The following is a 22523-nucleotide window of genomic DNA, read 5'->3' as shown; positions in this document are numbered from 1 at the left end:
CAACTAGAAAATCTCTCCTGGAATCTGATGAGGAGCCAATCACATTGTTTACATTCACAAAACTATAAGTCCTATCTGGAAAATTAAAACAATTTAAGAATCACAAGGCTTGACACTACTACCGGATATATTAATATATTTGTTCAAAAGTATTTTTTGGCTTCTGTTGGTTTTGAAGTCACAACCAGTGGATCACCGAGTCAGCGGCAGACCCACTAATCCAATCACATTGACTTTAGATATCATTGACAGTTGATTATTTAAAGAATTCAACAGCTCCCCCCTGAAAGAAAAAGAAAAATTTAATGTTTGTGTCTTACCCACACTGAGACTTGAAACCTCCATCTCTGTGTTACTGTCCCTCTGCTCTACTGACTGAATTACCTGCAGTGCTGATTACCACCTGTGCAGTAGTCTAAAAATAGATCTCACTGTCCCTTTTGGCCCCCCTCCCTCTGCGTGTGTGACTCGCTGATTACGACAGGTGCGATGTGAGAGAGGGAGACATTATAGCTAGGGAGAACGTCCCAAACAAAATGCTCTAATTAAAAATCTATAACTCCTATCTGTGAAATGAAAACACCGTGAGATCATTAGGCTTGGACGAACAAGTACATATCTATATTATTGTTTAGAGTAAAAAAATTAGGCCATGCGAGCAGTTTAGAAACGTACTTCTCATTTCATAAATCTCCTCCTAAAATGTACATTGGATTGCATGAGTGGAGAAATTATCTTATAAAAGTAATAGCACACTGATTGATGTAATTCCGCAGGTTTATTTATAGGTCTCGTGAATGTGTGACAAAATTTGTGGGAAGAGAAGTGTATCGACATTTTACGGAAGAAGAAGTAAGAATAACTAGAAAATTCCTCCTGCCGAGAAATTTCAAATGGGTGCCTAGAATTTGCCGGTTCCAGACTAAATTTTTTTTTGTTTTGGGGAAGAGAGACAGACTGTGTCAATTTGAGAGAGAGAGAGAGAGAGAGAGAGAGAGAGAGAGAGAGAGAGAGAGAGAGAGAGAGAGAGAGAGAGAGAGAGAAACTGGCTGGTATACAGACTTTATCAGTAGGTGGCGCTATCACTAACACTGCATACACACTCATAGATCTCTTCAGGTCAGGGCTCTGATCATGTGACAGGATTTTGGGAGCGATTGCTTAAACTTAATTTTCACACCGACCACCAGGTGGCGCTATCACTATCACTTCATACACACTAATACAGGAATCTGATGTAGAGCCAATCACATTGTAGTTCAACAGTTCCCCCCTGAAAGACAAAGAAAAAAAAATCGATGTTTAAGTCCCGCCCACACTGGGACTTGAACCGACAACCTCTGGGTCACTGTCCCTCTGCTCTGCTGACTTCCCCACCTATAGTGTTGATCAACACCTGTTATAGTACTGAATCTCCCCTCTCCCCATTTGGCCCCCCTCCTCAGCGTGTGTAACTCGCTAATTACCGCAGGTGTGCGAGAATGAGAGGGAGACGTCAGACCTCAGGAGAAGGTCCCGAACAAAATGCTCTAATTCAAAATCTATAACTCCTGTCCGTGAAATGAAAACACCGTGAGAATCACAAGGCTTGGACGAACAAGTACATATCTATATTATTGTTTAGAGACAAAAAATGAGGCCATGCGAGCAGTCTAGAAACGTACTTCTCATTTCATAAATCTCCTCCGAAAACCTACATTGACTTCAATGGAGCAGATTTATTTCCACACTCTAGCACCGTCATCAAACAAATACTTGTTACTCAAAAACTATTAGTCCTATCTGGAAAATGAAAACATTTTGAGAATCACAAGAGTTTACACTACAACCAGATATAACCAGATATATTTTATTATTATTTATTCATGAGAGCTGAGAAATGGAGCCGTGGGAGCGATTTACGTTTTATTTTTCAGTTTTAATGTTTTCAGAAAAATCTTCAAAATTAACATGGGGCTCCAATGGGAGAAGGATCCAGAAGTAATTCCTCGATTTTTCGATGTGGATATAAGCACAGGTCCGAGAGATTTGAGAGTGACATCTCTGCGAAGGAAACAATCTCACCACCTCAAATATCTAAAAATCATGTCTGAGGGCCTCCGTTTGGGGATTTGAGAGCAGTTTTAGTGATGCGCCATGCAATGCCTAGTGGTGCCTGCACCTCTAGGCATTGCATAAGGCACCCATAATAATAAGTATTAGAGATGAGCCGGGTACTCGGCTGAAACGAGTATCCGGTACGGATAAAGCACTTTTGACGAGCACGAGTATTATACGAGTAATACGAGTCAATATCTGTGCTCGGACTGAATGAAAATCCTCACACAGCGTCACAGCGCTCCTCCCCTTCACACACCGCTCTGCTCACTCACTCACAGAACAGCTCTCTGTCTCTCAGTCACTCAGGTTCGCGGGTCTTTTCTGTTAACATTTAGGGTTTCTTCAGCTTGAAGTTTGTTTTTATTTCAGTTTGTACTTACTTATTAACCAGTAGAGTTCTGTTAAACGTGGGTTCGTTCAGACGTGTCGGCAGTTTTGTTTTTTTTACTTCATGCATTGAGTGTCTGACTACTCTCTAGCGTCTGGCTACTCTCTCTCTCTCTCCCTCTCTCTGCCGGTCGTTGGAGTTTTTTTTTTTTTTTTTTTAAACCGTCAGTTGGCTCTAACCAGTTTTATTTTACTTCACGCACTGGGTGTCTGACACTTTCTAGGTAGTAGTGGTATAAAAAATATTACAAATTGAGCTACACACACACACACACACACACACACACACTCCCCCTCTCTCTCTCTCATGATCAGTGATACAGAATAATGAGTGATACAGAGAGTAATTCAGCTGACACTGAACCACCAGTCAGAGTTCACTTAACCTTGCAGGACATTGACTTCATTAAAGTCAATGCAGATCTGAAAAACAGCATCGGACTATTTGATCCGTAGAACACAGTCTCCCCGCCCCCCTCTCTCTCTCTGTCTCTCTCTTACACACTCATACACACACTCTCTCACACACACACACACACACACACACACACACACACACACACACACACACACACACACACACACACACACACATTTAATTTAAATAATTTATTTGAATCCACCAATCATATTCATACAAAAAGGATTTTAACATTTCTCAGGGGTTGAATACAGCTTAGTGACTCATGGGTACAAGAAACATCTCCTACGCCAAACAGCAAGACTACCTATAGCAGCTGATACAGAGCAGAACTTTGCTAGTTGTTTAGATCGTGTCTTACAAAGTCCTGCCAGTCGTAGTCCACTGACCGAAAGCTTATGGACATGCCCCAGACTTCAAAATATCAATATTACCAGCTTACATGTATAGCCTAGGTCTCTTATTTTAGCAGCAATGGGCTGGTATTTGGTCAACTTGTCAAGGAAGGCTATGTCCATATAGAGGTCATAGACACAGGCTACCTCAAGGACTACTACCTCCCTTTTAACCTTGTCCAAGAAAACAACATCACACACACACACACACACACACACACACCTGGTGTGGAAATAAATAAAAAAAAAATAAAAATACAAAAATCATAAAAAAATTTCAAAGTTAAAAAAGAAAGTTATGTTGAGTATGAAAACACTTGTTATTACATTTCACTTCATAATTGCAACAGGATGTTTTGTAGTCATTGTTGCAAAACTTGCTGATGCTGTCCTGTAATAGTTTTCTAATCAGCAATAAATATAACAATTTCTGATCAACCCATATCAATTGCATGCTTAAAATAACATACTGGTTAAAGCCCCGCCCGTTTCAAGACAACCCGGCCTACTTCCGGGTTAAATCACACCCACGTCCGGGTTAGGCCCCGCCCACTCCGAGTACGGATACGGATACAGATAATTCATATGGTTAACAGATACAGATACAGATAATGCTGTACTCGCTCATCCCTAATAAGTATACAGAATAGTAATATGTAGTGCCACTGCCTACTGCCGGTTGTTACGTGTGTGGTTGTTTTCCTGTGTCTCCCCTCTCATTCTCTGTAGGTCTCACACCATTGGCTGTTCCTCCACCATCGTCCAACCCCCTGTCCAATCTGGGAGCTGTCTGTTGGCCAATCAGTGTCGTCAGGCCTTGATAACTTGCACCTGTTTTGTCTCCATTGAGGAAGGCCATTGTCTGCCTGTGTGTGGGCTGTGTGGGGCTGTTGCCTTTTGTTTGTGAGATGCCACCGGGGTTTAGGTGAATAGGTAAGACACCCTTGGGTTTACACTGCCATCACATAGACCATACTCTGTTATCACATCAGGTTAGGAGCGGGGCCACCCTCTGTATGTATTAGCTAGGTTGTATGTGTGCACTAGTTAGTTGTCACTTTATCTTGTTTTCTTTGCTTTGGCTCCGCTTATAGTTCCCTATTCCCCTTGGCGGATCGCTGGCTAAATAAAACACACTTACTTATCCAGTTTGCTGTTGTGCCCTGTTTTGTTGTTCTCCGAGTCAGCCTAACAGTAACATGTGTTATGGTTCCCCTACTCCCCCCCTAGATGTAGCAAGCTAACATCCTGGAGCCGTAACATATTTGGGGGCTCGTCCGGGATCCTCATTGTAGGACTCCACGTCGGGCTGGCTGTGAGGTGTTCGATGCAGGTGTGCACATAGTGTAGCTGGTTTGTGTGTATAAGATAGGCAGTAGTTGTTTTTGTAGGGCTCGTTATGGAGGCTTTTGATTTGGGTGTCTTTTTGGCTGATCCGTCTATGGATCGAATTGACAGATGCCGGAAGGCTGATTTATATGCCATAGCGGCTCATTTTGAGTTTCCAGTTCAGGGGACCCTGCTCAAAGCGAGACTTAAGGAGTGTGTCGTGGATATGCTGGTGGGCAAGGAGGTGCTTGGTGTGAATGTGGCTTCTCCTTGTAGTGATGATAGGGAGGACATGCAGGCTGGGGCAGAGGCTAAGCCACCCGCTACCTTACCACGCTTTAATCCGTTGTCACCTACTTTATTAATGTCGTCTCAGGACGCCCGTCTGAAAGTAAGGTTGGCCCGCTTGCAAATGGAGGCTGAGCGTGGAGAGAGGCAAGCTGAGCGTGAGCACCATCTGGAGATCCGACGGATTGAGGCAGAGAAGGAGGTGAAACTACGGAGGTTGGAATTGGAGGCTGCAAGTGCAGCACGTTCACCCCAAACCACCCTCTCTTCTCCACTAGCTAGCTCATTTTGCACATTGGATGTGACTAAACAAATGGCGTTGGTTCCGCAGTTCCGGGAATCGGAAATCGATTCTTATTTTGGTGTGTTTGAACGCATCGCAGTTTCTATGCAGTGGCCTAAAGAGGTGTGGCCCCTCTTGCTTCAGTGTAAACTAACTGGTAAAGCTCAGGAGGTGTTGGCGTCCATTTCGTTGGCGGACAGTCTAGATTACGAAATTGTTAAGACCACTGTTCTTCGTGCGTATGAGTTAGTACCTGAGGCATATAGACAAAAATTTAGGAGTTGCAAAAAGTCTCCTGATCGTACTTTCATGGAGTTTGCTCGAGAGAAGTCCACCTTGTTTGATCGGTGGTGCACCGCCACTAAAACTACAGATTTTTCCTCTCTTCGAGAATTAGTCCTGCTGGAGGAATTCAAGAATAGTGTATCAGAACGTATAGTAACATACTTGAATGAGCAAAAAGTGGTGTCAATGTCCCAGGCAGCTGTATTAGCGGACGAGTTTGTACTCACCCACAAGCCCGCTCATTCGTTCTCTACCTCTCCAACCACTCAGTTTCGCAGGTCAGTTTCACTACCTTTACGTTCTAGGGAGGAACGGGAGTGTTATTATTGTCATGAATTTGGCCATTTAATTGCTGACTGTCAGCTTCGTATGAGAAATCATCCACCGCCCGTTCAACAACCAAAGGGGGTTGGGTTGATAAGTACAGTTTCTCGCTCTGTGGCAGTTATGCCGAATGTGTGTATTTCTGACCTTCCTGACCCCAGCTACAAACCATTCATTTTGAGTGGTCTCGTGTCACTGACCGGTGATCCAAAGGAACAGCAAAAGGTTCAGATTCTCCGTGACACTGGGGCGGCCCAGTCGTTTATCCTCTCTGATGCAGTGCCATTGTCAGGTGATTCATTCTGTGGTTTCAGTGTTTTGGTTCAGGGCATAGAGATGGGGTTTGTGCCAGTCCCCTTGCACCTGATACATTTAAAATGTGATTTAGTCAGTGGAATTTTCAAAGTCGGGGTATGTCATAACCTGCCGGTAAAAGGCGTTCAGTTTATCATGGGCAATGATATTGCTGGAGGCAGAGTGCTGCCTATGTTGGAGGTATTGGACTGTCCCGAAGCTAACGCTGAGGATGAGTTAGCCGAGAGATTCCCTGGGATTTTTCCGGTGGGGGCTGTTACACGGGCGCAGTCCCGACCATTGAGTAATGTGGTTGACCTGTCTGACTCCTTTCTTGTCCCAGTGGGGGACGTAAATGAGGTTACTGGTTCTACCTCTGTGCCCCCTCCACAGCCTGATAAGAACAGTGCCGTTGAGAGTGCTGGCCTTAGTCTCGACCCATTGCCTCTACCGATAACTCGTGATAAGCTGGTTGCTATGCAAAAGATAGATTCTACACTGGAGCAGTGTTATGGGAAGGCTGTTACTCCGGGTGGGGATATCGACGGTAAGGTGGGTTACTTCCTAGATAATGCTCTTCTCATGCGTAAGTGGACTTCATCTCTTGATTCAGAACGTGACTGGAGTGTGATCTATCAGATTGTAGTGCCTGTTGCATATCGACAGGATATTCTATCACTTGCTCATAGTCACGTATGGTCTGGTCATTTAGGTATCACGAAAACCTATGACAGGATTCTAAGGCACTTCTTTTGGCCTGGACTGAAACGTGATGTAGCTGCATTCTGTCGTACTTGTCATACCTGTCAGGTCACAGGAAAACCAAACCAGGTTATTCCACCCGCTCCTCTCTGTCCGATACCCGCGTTAGGTGAGCCTTTTGAGCACGTGTTAGTTGATTGTGTTGGCCCATTGCCTAAGTCTAAGACTGGTAACCAGTTTTTATTGACGATTATGTGTGTTGCTACACGTTATCCTGAGGCTATTCCCCTTCGGAAAATCACTGCTCAGGCAGTGGTCAAGGCTTTGGTTAAGTTTTTCTCGACGTTTGGGCTCCCGAAAGTGGTGCAAACTGATCAAGGAAGTAATTTCCTTTCTAACCTTTTTGAGCAGGTGCTGACATCTTTGTCTATTACACACAGAGTTTCCAGTGCCTACCACCCTGAGTCTCAGGGTGCCCTCGAACGTTGGCACCAAACGCTTAAATCCATACTGCGAAAGTACTGTCTCGAGACCGGGAGAGACTGGGATGAGGGTGTTCCTTTTGCCTTGTTTGCGGTTCGTGAGATCGTTCAGGAGTCCTTAGGGTTTAGTCCGGCTGACCTTGTTTTTGGACATACGGTACGCGGCCCTCTCAGAGTTCTGAAAGACCAGCTTATCTCGGGTAGTGCTTCTTCTCAAAATGTGTTAACTTATGTGAGCCGGTTCCGTGAACGGTTGCACAGTGCCTGTGCCCTCGCTAGGGAAGCTCTGTCCGCCTCACAGAAGCGGATGAAGCGTCACTTTGATGAGAAGGCTGTCCCACGTTCACTGCAGACGGGTGACCAGGTTCTAGTTCTGCTTCCCATTCCCGGATCCTCCCTCTCTGCCCGTTTCTCCGGTCCTTATTGTGTGGGACGGAAGTTGAGTGACACAGATTATGTTATACAGACCCCAGATCGGAGGCGCAAGACAAGAGTTTGCCATGTTAACATGCTTAAGTTGTATCATGCAAAAGTTACTCCTCCTGAGGACTCCGTAGAAGGGTCTACGGGTCCCACAGTCAAGTCTGCCGTTCCAGCTGTATTGGTTCCAGGCTCCTACCAGGTTCCTGAGGGTGACGAGGATGGATTGGAGTTGCGGAGTGCTCCTCAACAGACCCCTCGGTTGTTGAACTCTCGGATGCTGTCATCTCTTGACTCGCATCTGGCCTATCTGGATGAGGAACGTAGGGCTGACATGGTAGCCCTAATACGTGGGTTCCCTTGTCTGTTCGGTGATGTTCCTTCCCTGACCAACGTTTTGAAGCATGATATAGATGTGGGAGGTGCAGCACCTATCAAGCAGCATCCATACCGCATTAACGCTACGAAAAGGTTGATCATGTCGCAGGAGGTGTCTTATTTAGTAGAGAATAGTCTGGCGTCTTCGAGCTCTAGTCCTTGGAGTTCACCATGCCTCTTGGTACCCAAGCCTGATGGCACGTTCCGTTTCTGTACGGATTATAGGAAGGTGAACGCAGTCACGGTTCCTGACTCGTACCCGTTGCCGCGTATTGATGATTGTGTGGACACCATTGGGTCTGCCCGGTATGTGACAAAGCTGGATCTGTTAAAGGGATATTGGCAAGTCCCACTTACTGCTCGTGCTTCGGAGATCTCCGCATTTGTCACTCCAGACAAGTTTCAGCAGTACTCAGTGATGGCGTTTGGGATGCGGAATGCACCTGCCACTTTCCAGCGCTTAGTGAATATTGTTTTAGCTGACATCCCACACTGTGCTGCTTACCTCGATGATGTGGTTGTGTATTCGTCTGATTGGGCTGCTCATGTAGATACCTTGACAACAGTGTTCCAGCGTTTGGCGAGGGCTTCCTTGACGCTGAATTTGGCAAAATGTGAGTTTGGTAGGGCTACCGTTACTTACCTTGGTAAACAGGTTGGGGGTGGTGAGGTGCGCCCCGTGGAGGCTAAGGTGACTGCTATCACTGCCTTCCCAGTGCCAACCACCCGGCGTGAGCTGCGCCGCTTCTTGGGTATGGCTGGGTATTATCGTGGGTTCTGTAGGAATTTTTCCTCTGTTGTCGCCCCTCTGACTAGTCTGCTGAGCCCCTTGGTCCCGTTTGCGTGGTCTCCAGATTGCCAACACGCTTTTGTTTCTGTTAAGACTCTGCTATGTAGTACCCCTGTTCTGGTGGCTCCTGACTTTGAGAAGCCATTCAAGATGGAGGTAGACGCATGCAATGTAGGTGCCGGTGCCGTTCTTATCCAGGAGGATTCCAACGGGCTGGACCATCCGGTCTGCTACTTCTCACGGAAGTTCAATGAGTGCCAGACACGGTACTCTACTATTGAGCAGGAAGCTCTGGCTTTGCTGATGGCACTCCAGTTTTTTGAAGTTTATTTGGGATCGAGTTCTAGGCCAATTGTGGTCTACACGGATCACAATCCGCTGGTTTTTCTCCACCGGATGTATAATCAGAACCAGCGCCTCATGCGGTGGGCGCTGATTGTGCAGGGGTACAACCTGGTGATTCGTCACAAGAAGGGCTCCGAGAATATGTGTGCGGATGCCCTTTCTCGTGTGTGATGTTTGCTCTTATGGGTGGGGGTGTTACGTGTGTGGTTGTTTTCCTGTGTCTCCCCTCTCATTCTCTGTAGGTCTCACACCATTGGCTGTTCCTCCACCATCGTCCAACCCCCTGTCCAATCTGGGAGCTGTCTGTTGGCCAATCAGTGTCGTCAGGCCTTGATAACTTGCACCTGTTTTGTCTCCATTGAGGAAGGCCATTGTCTGCCTGTGTGTGGGCTGTGTGGGGCTGTTGCCTTTTGTTTGTGAGATGCCACCGGGGTTTAGGTGAATAGGTAAGACACCCTTGGGTTTACACTGCCATCACGTAGACCATACTCTGTTATCACATCAGGTTAGGAGCGGGGCCACCCTCTGTATGTATTAGCTAGGTTGTATGTGTGCACTAGTTAGTTGTCACTTTATCTTGTTTTCTTTGCTTTGGCTCCGCTTATAGTTCCCTATTCCCCTTGGCGGATCGCTGGCTAAATAAAACACACTTACTTATCCAGTTTGCTGTTGTGCCCTGTTTTGTTGTTCTCCGAGTCAGCCTAACAGTAACATGTGTTATGGTTCCCCTACTCCCCCCCTAGATGTAGCAAGCTAACATCCTGGAGCCGTAACACCGGTGCCTAGTGGTGCCTGCACCACTAGGCACCCATAATAAGTATGGGGGATAGTAATATGTAATGCTTTGCATGGCGCAACTAGGCGGCACCCATAATAAGCACCTCGGCATAGTAAATGTAGTGCGTTGCATGGCGCAACACCCATAATAATGGCAGGGGTGGACTGGCCATCTGGCATACCGGGCATCGTCCCGGTGGGCCGTTGACCCAATGTGGGCCGGTCTGGTCCGCTATGTTTTTTTTTTTTTTTTCTCATCTTCCTCTCTAAATTCCCTCCAATTGGGCCGGCCAATTGGCTACATAGGGCTAGCAGTCTGTTGCCAGCATCGACACATATTATTGGTCTATTGTTTGTCATTGTCAATCAATCATGGGCTGACAGGCTCAGAGAGCCCTGACAGTGCTGTCAATCACAACACAAACCAGGTTGGGGCGGGACCTCATGGCATTGGCGGGGGGAGTCGCGGGACGGGCTGCTGCTGAGACAGAAACTTAAAATGGATAATAAGAGTAAAAAACACCCGGGAGGCGCTGAGAAGCATCGGAAAAGAAAGCTGAAGTCTCTGGAGGTGGAGGCTGCTAATTGTGCCAAACTGACGGACCTATTTGGTGCCGGGTTCACCAGCCCAGCAGCAGCAGGTGCGCCGGGAGACGAGCGAGGAGGACTTGACAATGATGAGCGAGTGGAGGCACACATGGTAAGTAACATTTTTGAGACATGTCCAAAACAAAGTAGAAAACGTTTTTGATTTTGTTTTAATATGCCAAATTGTGATATTATGGGTTATTGTTGTTCAGATGATTCAGCTAAGCTAGCTAAGAGCTGCTAACGTCGTTTACTGTTGCCATAGCACCAGTCAACTTTCTGAGCTGTAAATAGAGATGAGAGTGCTTATGTGTTGATCCTTAATGGTGTGATTGTGTACACTAAATGATCAATTATTACAGGTTGTTGTGATATATTTGAGGAGTCGTTCTCCCTCTGTTTTATATGTGGACATTTGGGACCACTGTTTAATGTATTTTTTAATGTATAAATTCATACTTCATAATTATAATAATTTTCAAAAGGTTTTAAAAGAAACACACATCCAAAAAGTTCTCAACTCTAGTTGCAGGAAAGAGGAAAACATTTTCTCTATTTTTCAGACATTATAATGTATCCATGTCCTTCTCAGGTTGACCACTTGACATGTGAGAGCCTGAGGAGTTGTTCACCCTCTGTCCATGTTCGAGGACTTGCTCTCTGTCTGCCTCCACTCTCTGCCTTCACTGTACCAAAGTTTGTCTGTTGAGTCTCCTCTAGTCTGGTGAGTTTATCATTTTTTATGTTTTATGAAATCATACTTAATTTGTGATGATTAGAGACATTATAATGTATCCATGTCCTTCTCAGGTTGACCACTTGACATGTGAGAGCCTGAGGAGTTGTTTTCCAGACACAGGTAGAGCTAACAGGGGCGTCACCCTGGGCCTGCCCTTTTGGGCTGGGCTTCAGCTGCAGATCTAAAGGCTGCTTCCAGGGGCATGGGGCCCTCAGCCTTTGTTTTTCTTTGCTTCTGCACCTTACAACATACATCACACCTTATTTTCACACATCCAAACACTGTTTACACCACTGACGCGTTACATATTTTACACATCCCACTACGTAGTTAGAGCTATCTTGATTTGGAGTTAAATAAATTTACTTTTGGCTTGAGAGGTTTGTGTGTGGCCTCCCTTCTTGTAGCCATCTTTGAGCTAGGTGGTAACAGTAGTATGCATGAGAGAAGACGCCGCGAGATTTGTGGACTTCTATGTGGTGTCCGCTGATAATGTAGTGGGCTGGTCTGGACAGACAATGCCAGGGCTGAATTTTTGTCCCAGTCCACCCCTGATAATAAGTGACGGGGAATAGTAATAGTAACACCTCGGAATAGTAGCGTTTCCTAGAGGTGCCAGCCACTAGGCGGCACCCATAATAATAAGACTCAAATTAAATATCTGATTCACATAACTTTTAAGTTTCATGAAATTCCTGAAGGTTTATGAGTTCTGCTCTAGAAACAAACTGATTGCAGAAAGACAGATTGACAGCACTGTATACTGAACACTATATTGCACCGCATATATACCGGGGGGATAACAAAAAGGTTGGTTCAGTGTACAGTTGAAAGTCATTATTGGATGAAACCTCACAGCAGTCTCATCTTTATGAAGCTGATTACCTGCAAGCTGCAGAGGCAGATCATGCTGTACATCATCTGGGTGACACAGAAGCAGTGGCGGAAATTGTGGAAGGCGTTATTCCTATAGTTGTCATGAATGCATAACTACGCAGAGAGAGAAAGAAATGGAGACAGGTTATTATTTCTTTCTGTGTTTTTTCACATAAATCCCCAACATTTTTAAATATTGAAGCTGTGCAATTATAACTTTGGTCAGGAATCTGGAAGTTCTTGCATTGTTTCTGTAAATCTATTTGAATTGTTGTGGTCCAGGTCTCACCAGCCATCTCTTGAGTGTGATGGGGTTAATATTGAAGTCTTTAACCAAGCCAAGGTCATGGTACATATGTTCCAGACAGCTCAGCATCTGGAAGAACAAAGGAAAGCAGTTGTGATGTGTCTGTATGCAGTGAGGGATCTTCCGGTACCATATACAAAGCTATGAACAAAAAACAAAAGTGTATGTTGTAGCGCAGGAGCATATAGTAGGGCACTGGCTGGTCATTTAGTGCTAACTTTTACAGAGGATCTGATACAATATCTAAGCAGTTAGGTAAAACTCTATCAGGCATAACACACAGACAAAATAAAACTCACTGAGGACCCCATACTTCCATCCAGCTCACTTACTCCACTAATGCAGTGTGCATAGTGACTACCTTACACACACTGATTGGCTTAGATCAGGGGTGTCTAAACTACGGCCCGCAGTCCTACTGCGGCCCGGCATCCATTTTTAATTGGCCCGTATCAAAGTCTAAAAATATAAGGGACTATGGCCCACTGTATTGCACTTCTTGGTTTAAACACTAGGTGGCACCAAACTTACTCCTGGCCTGCCAGCTGTTCTTAAGACCAATGCTGCTCCCACTGGGCGTAACAATCTTCCCATTACAGGTGAGTTAAAAAAATACACAGTTTTCATTTGTTAATATGCCCAATTACTTAATAAATTCAGTCAATTAAACTTGATGACAATTTGTTAACAAGCCCAATAATTAAATTGTGTAATAAGCTTGAAATATACACATCCCCTATTTCTCTTCTTGTCTCTGCCTTTTAACAGGACAATGAAGGGGGATCAGCACCCTAAGAACCAATCTGATGCTGTCACTGAGAGAATGACCTGCCAACTTTTTTGTAAAAATAATATGAAAATCTCATTATGGAGAACTATGATGGAGGCTTTTTTTCTTCAAACATGTTCAATTATCAAAAGTAATTTACCTGCATTTGATTGATTTTGCCAATATTAGTGCATTAGAAGTGAGGCAGTATACCTCACGTTTAATGAGTGGCCCAGTCCTTTTTATATTTTTCTGTATATGGGACAAAAAGTTTCGACACCCCTGGCTTAGATCTCCGGAGCTTGACAGACCAACCTTGACAGGGTCGCTAAACTGTGTTGCGCCCCATTATTAATGCACTTCCAGTCTATGAGCTGCTTTCTGGATACAAAATGATAATGGAACATTGAACTGTCCAACTCTAAAAGCTTTAACATATGTTATATAAATGTTATATTTAATGTGTTTTTTTTTTTATAAACCAATTTTTTCTTTGTATCTTTAATTCTATGTCAGCATTTTTTTAATCAATATTTTCTCTTTGGTTTTGTTCTAATTATTTATAGAACAAGTAAGTATTGCTTATATACAATAGTCTGTGATGATTCTATGTTTGGCTGTTTTGGTGTTCTCTCTCTCCCCCTCCCCTTTCTGTTCTTTCACTGCAGGTCGTGTGTGTGGCAGGGGGTGTGGCTGGCTTCCCCGCTGCAGCTGACAAGGCACACCTGCCGTCATTCATCAAATCACCTCTCAATAAAGCCTGGTCTTGACTCCACTACGCTGACAGATAATTCTGTCTTGTTCGGTAGCGCAGCCGCAGGTATTTCCCTCAGCTCCTTGTGTTTTGTTACTGACTAACCCTTCTGCCCCAGGCCCGCCAGGTATGCAGGAGTTTTAGGGTCATGTAGACAGTTCCTTAACCCTAACCCTACCAGTTTAGTCTCGTGTTCAACCAGCAGTCGTTGACTTATTCTTCAGACAAGTCACGGATTGCCTTTATTATGGGTCTCTTGTCGGAGAAAGCCGCGGCTTGGGCTGTTGCCGTTTCCTACAGTAATTCTCCCATTTGCTACTCTTTTCAATCATTCACAGCTGACTTCGTCAAAGTTTTGACCACCCCCTGCAAATTAAGGAAGCCAGTAGCCGGCTCCTCTCTCTGTGTCAAGGATATTACTCACATTCTATTGACTTCCGCATTCTGGCAGTCGAGAGAAGATGGGATGAGAGCGCTACAAGGTTTTTTTCTCCGTGGTCTTAGGGAGGAGCTCAAAGATGAGTTAGCTGCTTGGGACGAAACCACCTCCGTGAAAGACGCAGGGAGAGATCAGGCAGGGAGAGCCACACCCCTCCCTTGAGTCAGACATAGAGCCCTCACATTCGGGGTCCTGCGGACTCTCCTCTTTCACCATCCTCCTCCTGAGTAATTCCTCCGCAGACAGCCCCCCCCCCCCGCACCGAGGTAGCCCACTGTCCGGCCTTGCCAAAAGGGCGGCTCATCAGCCACAGGAGAAGCACTGGTGAGCCATTCTTAAATTATCTGATCTCCTTCCCGCCTGCTACTCGAAGGTACTGTTTCATGGTCTCAGGTCTATTTACCTCTTTCCGTCCTTGTTGACTCCAGTGCGGATGACAATTTCATTGACTCTGACTTCATTACTCAGTCAAATCTTCCCTCTGAGCCCCTTCCTCAACCCAAGAATGTGTTTGTTCTAGATAGAAGGCTCCTTGACTGTGTCACTCACCGTACTGTACCGGTTTCTCTACTGCTTTCTGGTAACCATCACAAACCAATATCACTTTACATTATCTGATCTCCTATTGCTCCTCTAGTGCTAGGTCTCCCTTGGCTTAAACTCCACAGTCCACACATAGACTGGTCTACCTCCTCCATTACCAATTGGAGCCTTTTCTGTCACTCTCACAGTTTGCATGACGCCATTCCCCCCAAGATAAAAACCACACCGTCTCCATCCAAGCCGGTTGATCTCACCTCTGTCCCTCTGAGTATCATCACCTCCAGGAGGTATTTATTATAGACCGTGATTTGTTTCTTCCATTCTTTATAACTTGTCCAAACTTGAGAGAGAGGCCATGGAGGATTATATCACTGACTCTCTTGCTACCGGTCTCATTCGTCCCTCTTCCATTCCCATCACCAATGGGGGCAGGATTCTGTTTTGTGGATAAAAAAGATAATCCCTTTCGGGTGGTCGCCGGCAGCTGAGGCTGCGTTCTCTGAGTTAGAGTATTTGTTTTCCTCTGCCCCTGTTTTGATTCACCCTGACACTTCAGCTCCGTTCGTGGTGGAGGTTGATGCCTCTGACTCTCACAGCTAACCACCTCCGACCAAAAGCAGCATTGACTTGACCCCTCCCCCGGAGTCACTTTGCCTTATTGTCTGCAGATCCAGGGCCACAGCTGTGGCCACATTATGGATTACGATCTGTGGATCGCTTATCAGAGACTGTAATGATGGAGCCAGTTTGGCAAATTCTGTATCGTGCTGGCTGATCGTAATAATAATGGCGGATCCTTTATCGTGTTGGCATCTGACAATGGTGGTGGACCATGACCGAGGTGGCAGCTGATGATGGATCCTAATTGGCGGCAGTGGACAATGACTGTGGACTATAGTGGCATCCGATCTTGATGGTGGATCATGATCTTGCTGGCTGCTGACCATAGATTATGATTGCAGCAGGACTGCTTGATAGTATTCCTTCTCAGATACTTGACCATTACTGACAATTCAAGTCATTGACCTTCAGTTATCCTTCAAAATGTTTACCCTTATGAATGCTGGTAAAACCTTTATCCTGATGATGTTCTCCTCTACACTTGACATCTATTGCACTTCTGTCCATCCTGGGAAAGGGATCCCTCACATGTGGCTCTCTCTGAGGTTGCTACGTTCTTTTAACCCTGTTAAAAGGGTTTTTAGTAGTTTTTCCTTAATCTTGTTGAGAGTTAAGGACAGAGGATGTCACACCAGTTTAAAGCCCTATGAGACAAATTGTGATTTGTGAATATGGGCTATACAAATAAAATTGATTGATTGATTGATATCAATAAACACATTACCCGAGTCCGGCCGAAGAGGTGGAGTTGCTGCTATTTTGAACTCCAGTCTATCAATTAATCCTAAACTTAAACTAAGCTACAATCATTTGAAAGTCTTGTTAGTCTTCCACACCCATCCAAAAAATACCAACAGCCAATCATATTTGCTGTAGTTTTTTTTGAGTTTTTATCATGCATAGTCATAAAAACAGATAATTAAAGTTATTATTGTCCGTGACTTTAATATTCATATTTACAATAATGATGATTCATGTCAGTATTTGACTCATACGGTGTCAGTTAGTGTATAAACCAACCCACTCATTGTTGTAACCACACACTTGACCTTGTATTATCATACGGTGTCAAAAGTGAACATCTAATAGTACTTCCACATAAACCGATTCTATCAGACCAACATTAAATAACCTTCGTTTTCCCATTATCAGACAACATACCATTAATGAAAAACTTATTTTCCAGATGTCTATCTGATAATACTGTAGCTAAATTTAAAGAAATAATTTCAATTACATTTAAACCCGTACTATCCGTCGACATAACCAACGAAATCTTTAAAAACCCTTGCTCCCCTGAGATTGACCATCTTGTCGATATCTCTGTAAACTGATTACGGTTAACATTAGACTCCATAGCGCCTCTAAAAAAAGAAGCTTGTGCAACATAGTAAATTTGCTCCATGGTATAATTCCAACAGACATGAATTAAAACAAGCATCAAGAAAACTAGAAAGGGAGTGGCGCTCCAACTACTGTGTTGAAAATGCCCTAGCCTGAAAAGATAGTGTTAAAGCATATAAGACGGCACTCCACAAAGCAAGAGCTGGCTACTACTCTTAACTAAAAAATAGAATATAAAGCCGCCAGGTTTTTCTTCAGCACTTTAGCCAGGCTGACAGAGTTACACCTCCATCCAACCCAGTATTCCTCCATCCCTTAATAGCAATATCTTTATGACCTTCTTAAATGATAAAATTCTAACTTTAAGAAATAAAGTCGACCATCTCCTGCCCTCATTTGACATCTATACACCATCAAGCATAGAAATCTGAGAAACAGCTGAGAATTCTACCAATTATTTAGACAGGTTCTCTCTGATTACCCTTGATCGGCTGACCACAATAATATCATCATCTAAACCCAAAGTTGTATCTTATGATCCCATTCCTACAAAGTTACCTTAAGAAATTCTACCTCTTATTAATAGTAATTGACTGAATTCAATAAATCTATCATTATCATTAGGATAGTTACCACAGTCCTTTAAACTAGCTGTAATCAAACCCCTTCTCAAAAAAAAAACACACCCTTGACCTGGAGGTTTAGGCAAATCCAGACCAATATCAAACCTCCCCTTCCTGTCTAAAAGAAGGCTGTAGCCAATCGGCTGTGTGAGTGGCTCAAGGAAAGTAATGTATATGAGGACTTTCAGTCAGCGTTAGAATCTCATCATCGCAAGCAGACAGCCTTGGCAAAAGTCACTAATGACCGTCTAATAACTTCAGATCAAAGTCACTTACCGTCTCATTTACATGAACAAGCTCTGATCTCAATGCGTGTCTCTCTGAGCGAGTGAGTGGGGGTGGGCAGGGCGGAGCCCCGGAGCCTGTGTGTGCTTGTCCTATCTTGGAGCACACACACGCTCGCTCCTTGCATTTCACATGATGGCCTGATATGACTATGAATGAACCTGAATGACCTTCACTAACGTTCACGTTGATCATATGAAAACTGATTCGTTCAGTTCATCGTTCATGAATGAATCATATGAACGTTTTCATGCACAACACTATGCACGGAACCACTGTAGAGGGGGTTAAGAGCGACATGAGGGGCTAGAGCAGCGAGTTGCCCAGTCGTGGTCTAGAATGTCAGGGGACACATGGGAGCATCTCTTCTTCCTCCTTATCACATTAAAGAAATTAATATCTCATCAATACATGTTCCTGACTTGACTTCTTCCCAGGAGTCCTCATGCCTTATCGTTTGCAGATCCAGGGCCACAGCAGCAGCCACATCGTGAATTATGATGGTGGATCGTGAATCAGAGATCGTGATCCTAATGGCGCATCCTGTATCGTGCTGGCTGATTGTGATAGTAATGGCTGATCCTGTATTGTGTTGGCAGCTACTTGTGGATTGTGGTGGTGGACCAAGATCGAGGTGGCAGCTGATGGCGGATCCTGATGGCCGCAGTGGATCATGACGATGGATTATTGACTATGGTGGCATCTGACCATGATGGTGGATCATGGTGGCTGCTGATCATGGACTATGATTACAACAAGACTGCTTGATATACAATAAGTCAACTCAAATACTCCATTATTGCTGACAGTATATTCCAAACATTCCTCTTCCTTGTCAAATGATGGCGCCTACATAAAGTACAATTGACCATTGACAGTGGTTGGTAATGGAGTTGGTAATTTGTTTTGTTATCTTAGTAGCAGTTAACGTTTGCTTCCGGCAGAAATGATGAGTGGATAGAAAGGTATAGTAAGCTAATTTCTCAGAGTCTTATGTTCGCCAGAGAGACTGTTTATCACATGCCATTCTCTTTGGAGACACATTTCCCAACCTTTATCATGAAGTAGGACAAATTGTGGATAAGGTCAAATAGTATTTGTATAGCCCATATCCACAAATACAATTAAATATCATAGGGCTTAACAATTGCAGTTCAGCTGTATCGATTTTGATCCTTTTAAGTCTTCCATTATGAGTCCATCAGGTTCTTTACAAGTGTGATGCTAAATAGGTGAAGCACTCAACATTATTTTCAGATCAAAATGTCTGCCATTAGACAGTTTTTGTTCAGTAAGTTTAATCCAGAGAATGTGAGTTTCCAATTAAAATCACATCCTACTTCAACTAAGGAAATGATATTGTCTGATTTAGAACTTATTAAAAGTATATATATCAATTGATATTTATAACTCAATTAGTTGATGAATCAGAAATTAAAACAAAATTAAACTTTATTAGCCTGTCCTTAATGCAAAATTGATAAATTGATTAATCACAGAGCAAGTCTCACCTCTTTAGGCTCCCACTGCCAAGCATCAAATGTAGGAAATCTAAGAGCTTCTACTGTCTCCTTAGACAGATGGTAGTACACACAAACAAACACACACACAGAGCAGGCAGCCGGATAGACAGGACGACATGGAACACAGGGAGAGAGTAAAGAGATACAAATTATGGGTGAGACAGGTTTAGCTGTGAGTCGTGAGATTTACCTCATTGGCCTCCCACAGCCAGACGTCAAAGTAGGGTTTTTTGAGGGCGTCTATGGTCTGTTGTGACAGCATGTACTGCAGGCAACAGAGGTCGCAGTTGAATAACAACAAAAACAAAAGAAACAAACATTGGTATCGGCTATCCTCTAGATTGTTGTTTTATACATCGGTATCGGTATCGGCCAATACTTTCCATATCGGTGCATCCCTACTGAAAACGGCTCAGGTTTCTCGTATTTTTAACTTTCTTTCAAGTACCAACATAATTTACATATGTTGTAGTCCTGTCCTAGGAGTGGCACGAAATTAATCTGCTGTTATTCTAATAAAAATTACACTAATGGATTGTATCCATATAAATTATACCTCATAATTATGTTGACATTATTCTGTTTAATAGCGCAGTTGTCATGCGTTTTGTGCAAGCTACACATGATGGCTAGCATGACTTGTAGAATGTTAAAGGGGACATATTATGAAAATTCCACAAAAATGGTCTTGCATGAGGCTTATTTTGCAGTGGAGACTTTCTAGTAAAGCCTTACCTTGGGATAGGAGGGCACATCTCTACGAGGTGTCAGCTTCTTATTGTCTTCCAGGAAGTTACTAACAAGAGAAAACAGCTTCATATTAGGAAAAAAAACAAGAGTAAATAATAACATTTCATACTGTGTATATTCTGTATAATATCCAAAGTCTGTTAAATTACCTTTATTTCCAAAATAGATCTTCTAACAATGTTCTTTCAGCAGTCTGTTACTATTCCCATTGTAAAAACAGCTGCTATTAAGGTTTAATGCTAGAACTACAAGTGACACCTAAATACTGATTGTTGTCATTTTTATCTGAATTATCTTTATTATCATAACATTGTGATATACTGTATTTCCACATGGGACATCACTGATTTAAAGAAATAACCTTTCAAATGCTACCTTAATAAATGACTTAAATATGTTTTTAATTATGACATTTTCGGTCTTTGAACCCATGCCAATAATACAGTAGCTCCTACTATTTCCGCTACTACTGCAGTAAAAGGGAAATTGCATTCTAATTACTTACTAACCACTGTGCATTTTGGCATTTAGAGTATCGTGATGCTCAATGTAATGCAGATGTCCTGACAACAGTCTGCTGCTCAATAAAAGCATGAGCTGCAATAAAAGTGAGAATCAAGGCATTATTATTGGGCAGACACCCAATTTTGTATGACTGTGTTTATGAAGCGGTGAATGGCTAAATGTACTGTAAAGTGATTTCAGTGGTCAAGACAAGAAAAGCACGATTTAAATATAGACCATTTACGAATTGTTACTGTTGGAGCTGTAACCTGTTGTGTCTTGATGCCATCTCTTCACGGAGTTTCTTGATGTCGTTGCGACATTTCTCAATCTCCACCACCTTCATGCCCTCCACTGTAGGCAAATACAATGTCATGTTAAATGTTAATACCTTATTAGACCTATTGTTTCCCCAAAATTGTTTAAGTCTTCGTTTGAAGTAATCAGGCATTTAATTATTGTATTTATTAAAATGATCTTATTGATAGATGGGTTGGTCTCATATATAGCTACTAACCGATTTTTAATTTTTGTGACATTTAATGTAGAGTCATTTTGTCGGTTAGAAATGTAATCAATAAAAAAAAAGCACTGTACCCATCACTGCATAAAAGTATATACATTAAGTAAATAAAGCAATTTAATATGGTTTTAAGGTAATTTGTTTGGCCAAATAGCTGAACAGCGGCCCTTAAGAGCAGCCCTAGCACCAGGATTGACTAACATGTACAAAAATTGGTGTTTGTGAACAGTAGTTGGGCCTACAGGTGTAGCCAAAGCCTTCCCACATGTCTTCTTTGTTCTGGAGACAAATTAGAGCTTCCAAAACTCAGACTCTCAGAGTGCTTCAACTTCAAACCTAGGTGTTAAACCTGCCCAAGGACACAACTTTCAACCTAAAAGCCCCGTTCCCCCTCTTTTCCCTCTCTTTCTACTCACTTCTCCTGTATGAAAGGTGGGTGTCTCTCTTTTCTTCTGATTTCTCAGCTCTGCTTAACCAACCAGGGACCCCTCTCCCTACCCAACCCCTTTCAAGCCCTAAGTAGGCCTGCCTGAAGCAGACTGCTAAAACCTTCCAAAAGGCAGCAAAACGAGAGCCTGCCTAGGAACTGCAATTGGCCACGACACAAAGTCTGACCAGTAGATGCACAACCACAGGAGCCACAACCAGCAAGACCGCTTCACTGGATTTCAAACAGCACCTCAAAGAGGATCCTTTTCCCCCTTTTCATGAAAAAGTGTGCAGGTGATTTCTGCAGAAATTTGCAGACGACACATCAGTACATAGACAGTCATTGAGGCACAACTATAGTTTTCTGGTTGAATGTTCAGCTCAAGTCTAGAAGGCCCTACAAGTCATGATCAGAAGAACATGAATCCGAATAAGTTCAGGTATTGCACATCTTTAGCATACCACCCAAAAATTCACTAGAATGCAGAAAATAACATCTTCTTAAACCAAAATTTCCTGGGGGTGGACCTTCAGCTATGTCTTTGTAACCAATGTTGCCCATCTCCAGTGGGCCGCCCCTATCAACGACTTTGGGCCCCACAAACCACCAGAATGCAGGGCACAACGCCAAGTTAATTACAATACCCTGATATTTGAGCCACCAACATGTGTGGCTGCGTGCGTGGCAAAATTTTGGTCACCCTTACAAAATCTCACTCCAAGGTTTTTTGAAAAGTTGGCAGCTATGTGTCTGTGTTTGTCTGTGCGCGTCTGTATGATTAAGGAGCAGCAGACACCTTATTGCTGCCATGTGCAAAAACTTAAGGGTTATTTATTTTAGCCTACACATTACTTCCATTTCTTAAACACACAAATGAGATAGGTGGGCAATATGCATGGGGCAGA

At 43.5% G+C, this 22523-nt stretch overlaps 1 protein-coding gene across 4 annotated transcripts in view; it reads right to left on the bottom strand.

The window, feature by feature from the left end:
• pde9aa (phosphodiesterase 9aa) overlaps nt 1-22523 on the bottom strand; it is a 107030-nt gene that overhangs the window by 27360 nt on the left and 57147 nt on the right. For 3 of the 4 annotated variants that reach the window (XR_008341791.1, XM_053440161.1, XM_053440163.1), the window contains exons 7-12: nt 20935-21019; nt 20147-20207; nt 19602-19676; nt 19400-19459; nt 12493-12579; nt 12213-12317 (exon numbers count right to left, since the gene is read on the bottom strand). Coding sequence is in view for 3 of the 4 variants with exons in the window: in XM_053440161.1 (XP_053296136.1) it covers nt 12213-12317; nt 12493-12579; nt 19400-19459; nt 19602-19676; nt 20147-20207; nt 20935-21019 (473 nt within the window). In the remaining variant the exon portion in view is untranslated. The remainder of the gene's footprint in view (nt 1-12212; nt 12318-12492; nt 12580-19399; nt 19460-19601; nt 19677-20146; nt 20208-20934; nt 21020-22523) is intronic. The other variant, XM_053440162.1, reaches the window with a different exon arrangement.

Source organism: Pleuronectes platessa, chromosome 14, assembly GCF_947347685.1.
Source record: "Pleuronectes platessa chromosome 14, fPlePla1.1, whole genome shotgun sequence".
Lineage (NCBI taxonomy): Eukaryota > Metazoa > Chordata > Actinopteri > Pleuronectiformes > Pleuronectidae > Pleuronectes > Pleuronectes platessa.
Note: the sequence above shows the minus strand (reverse complement) of the source record. Positions and strands in the feature narration are given on the sequence as shown.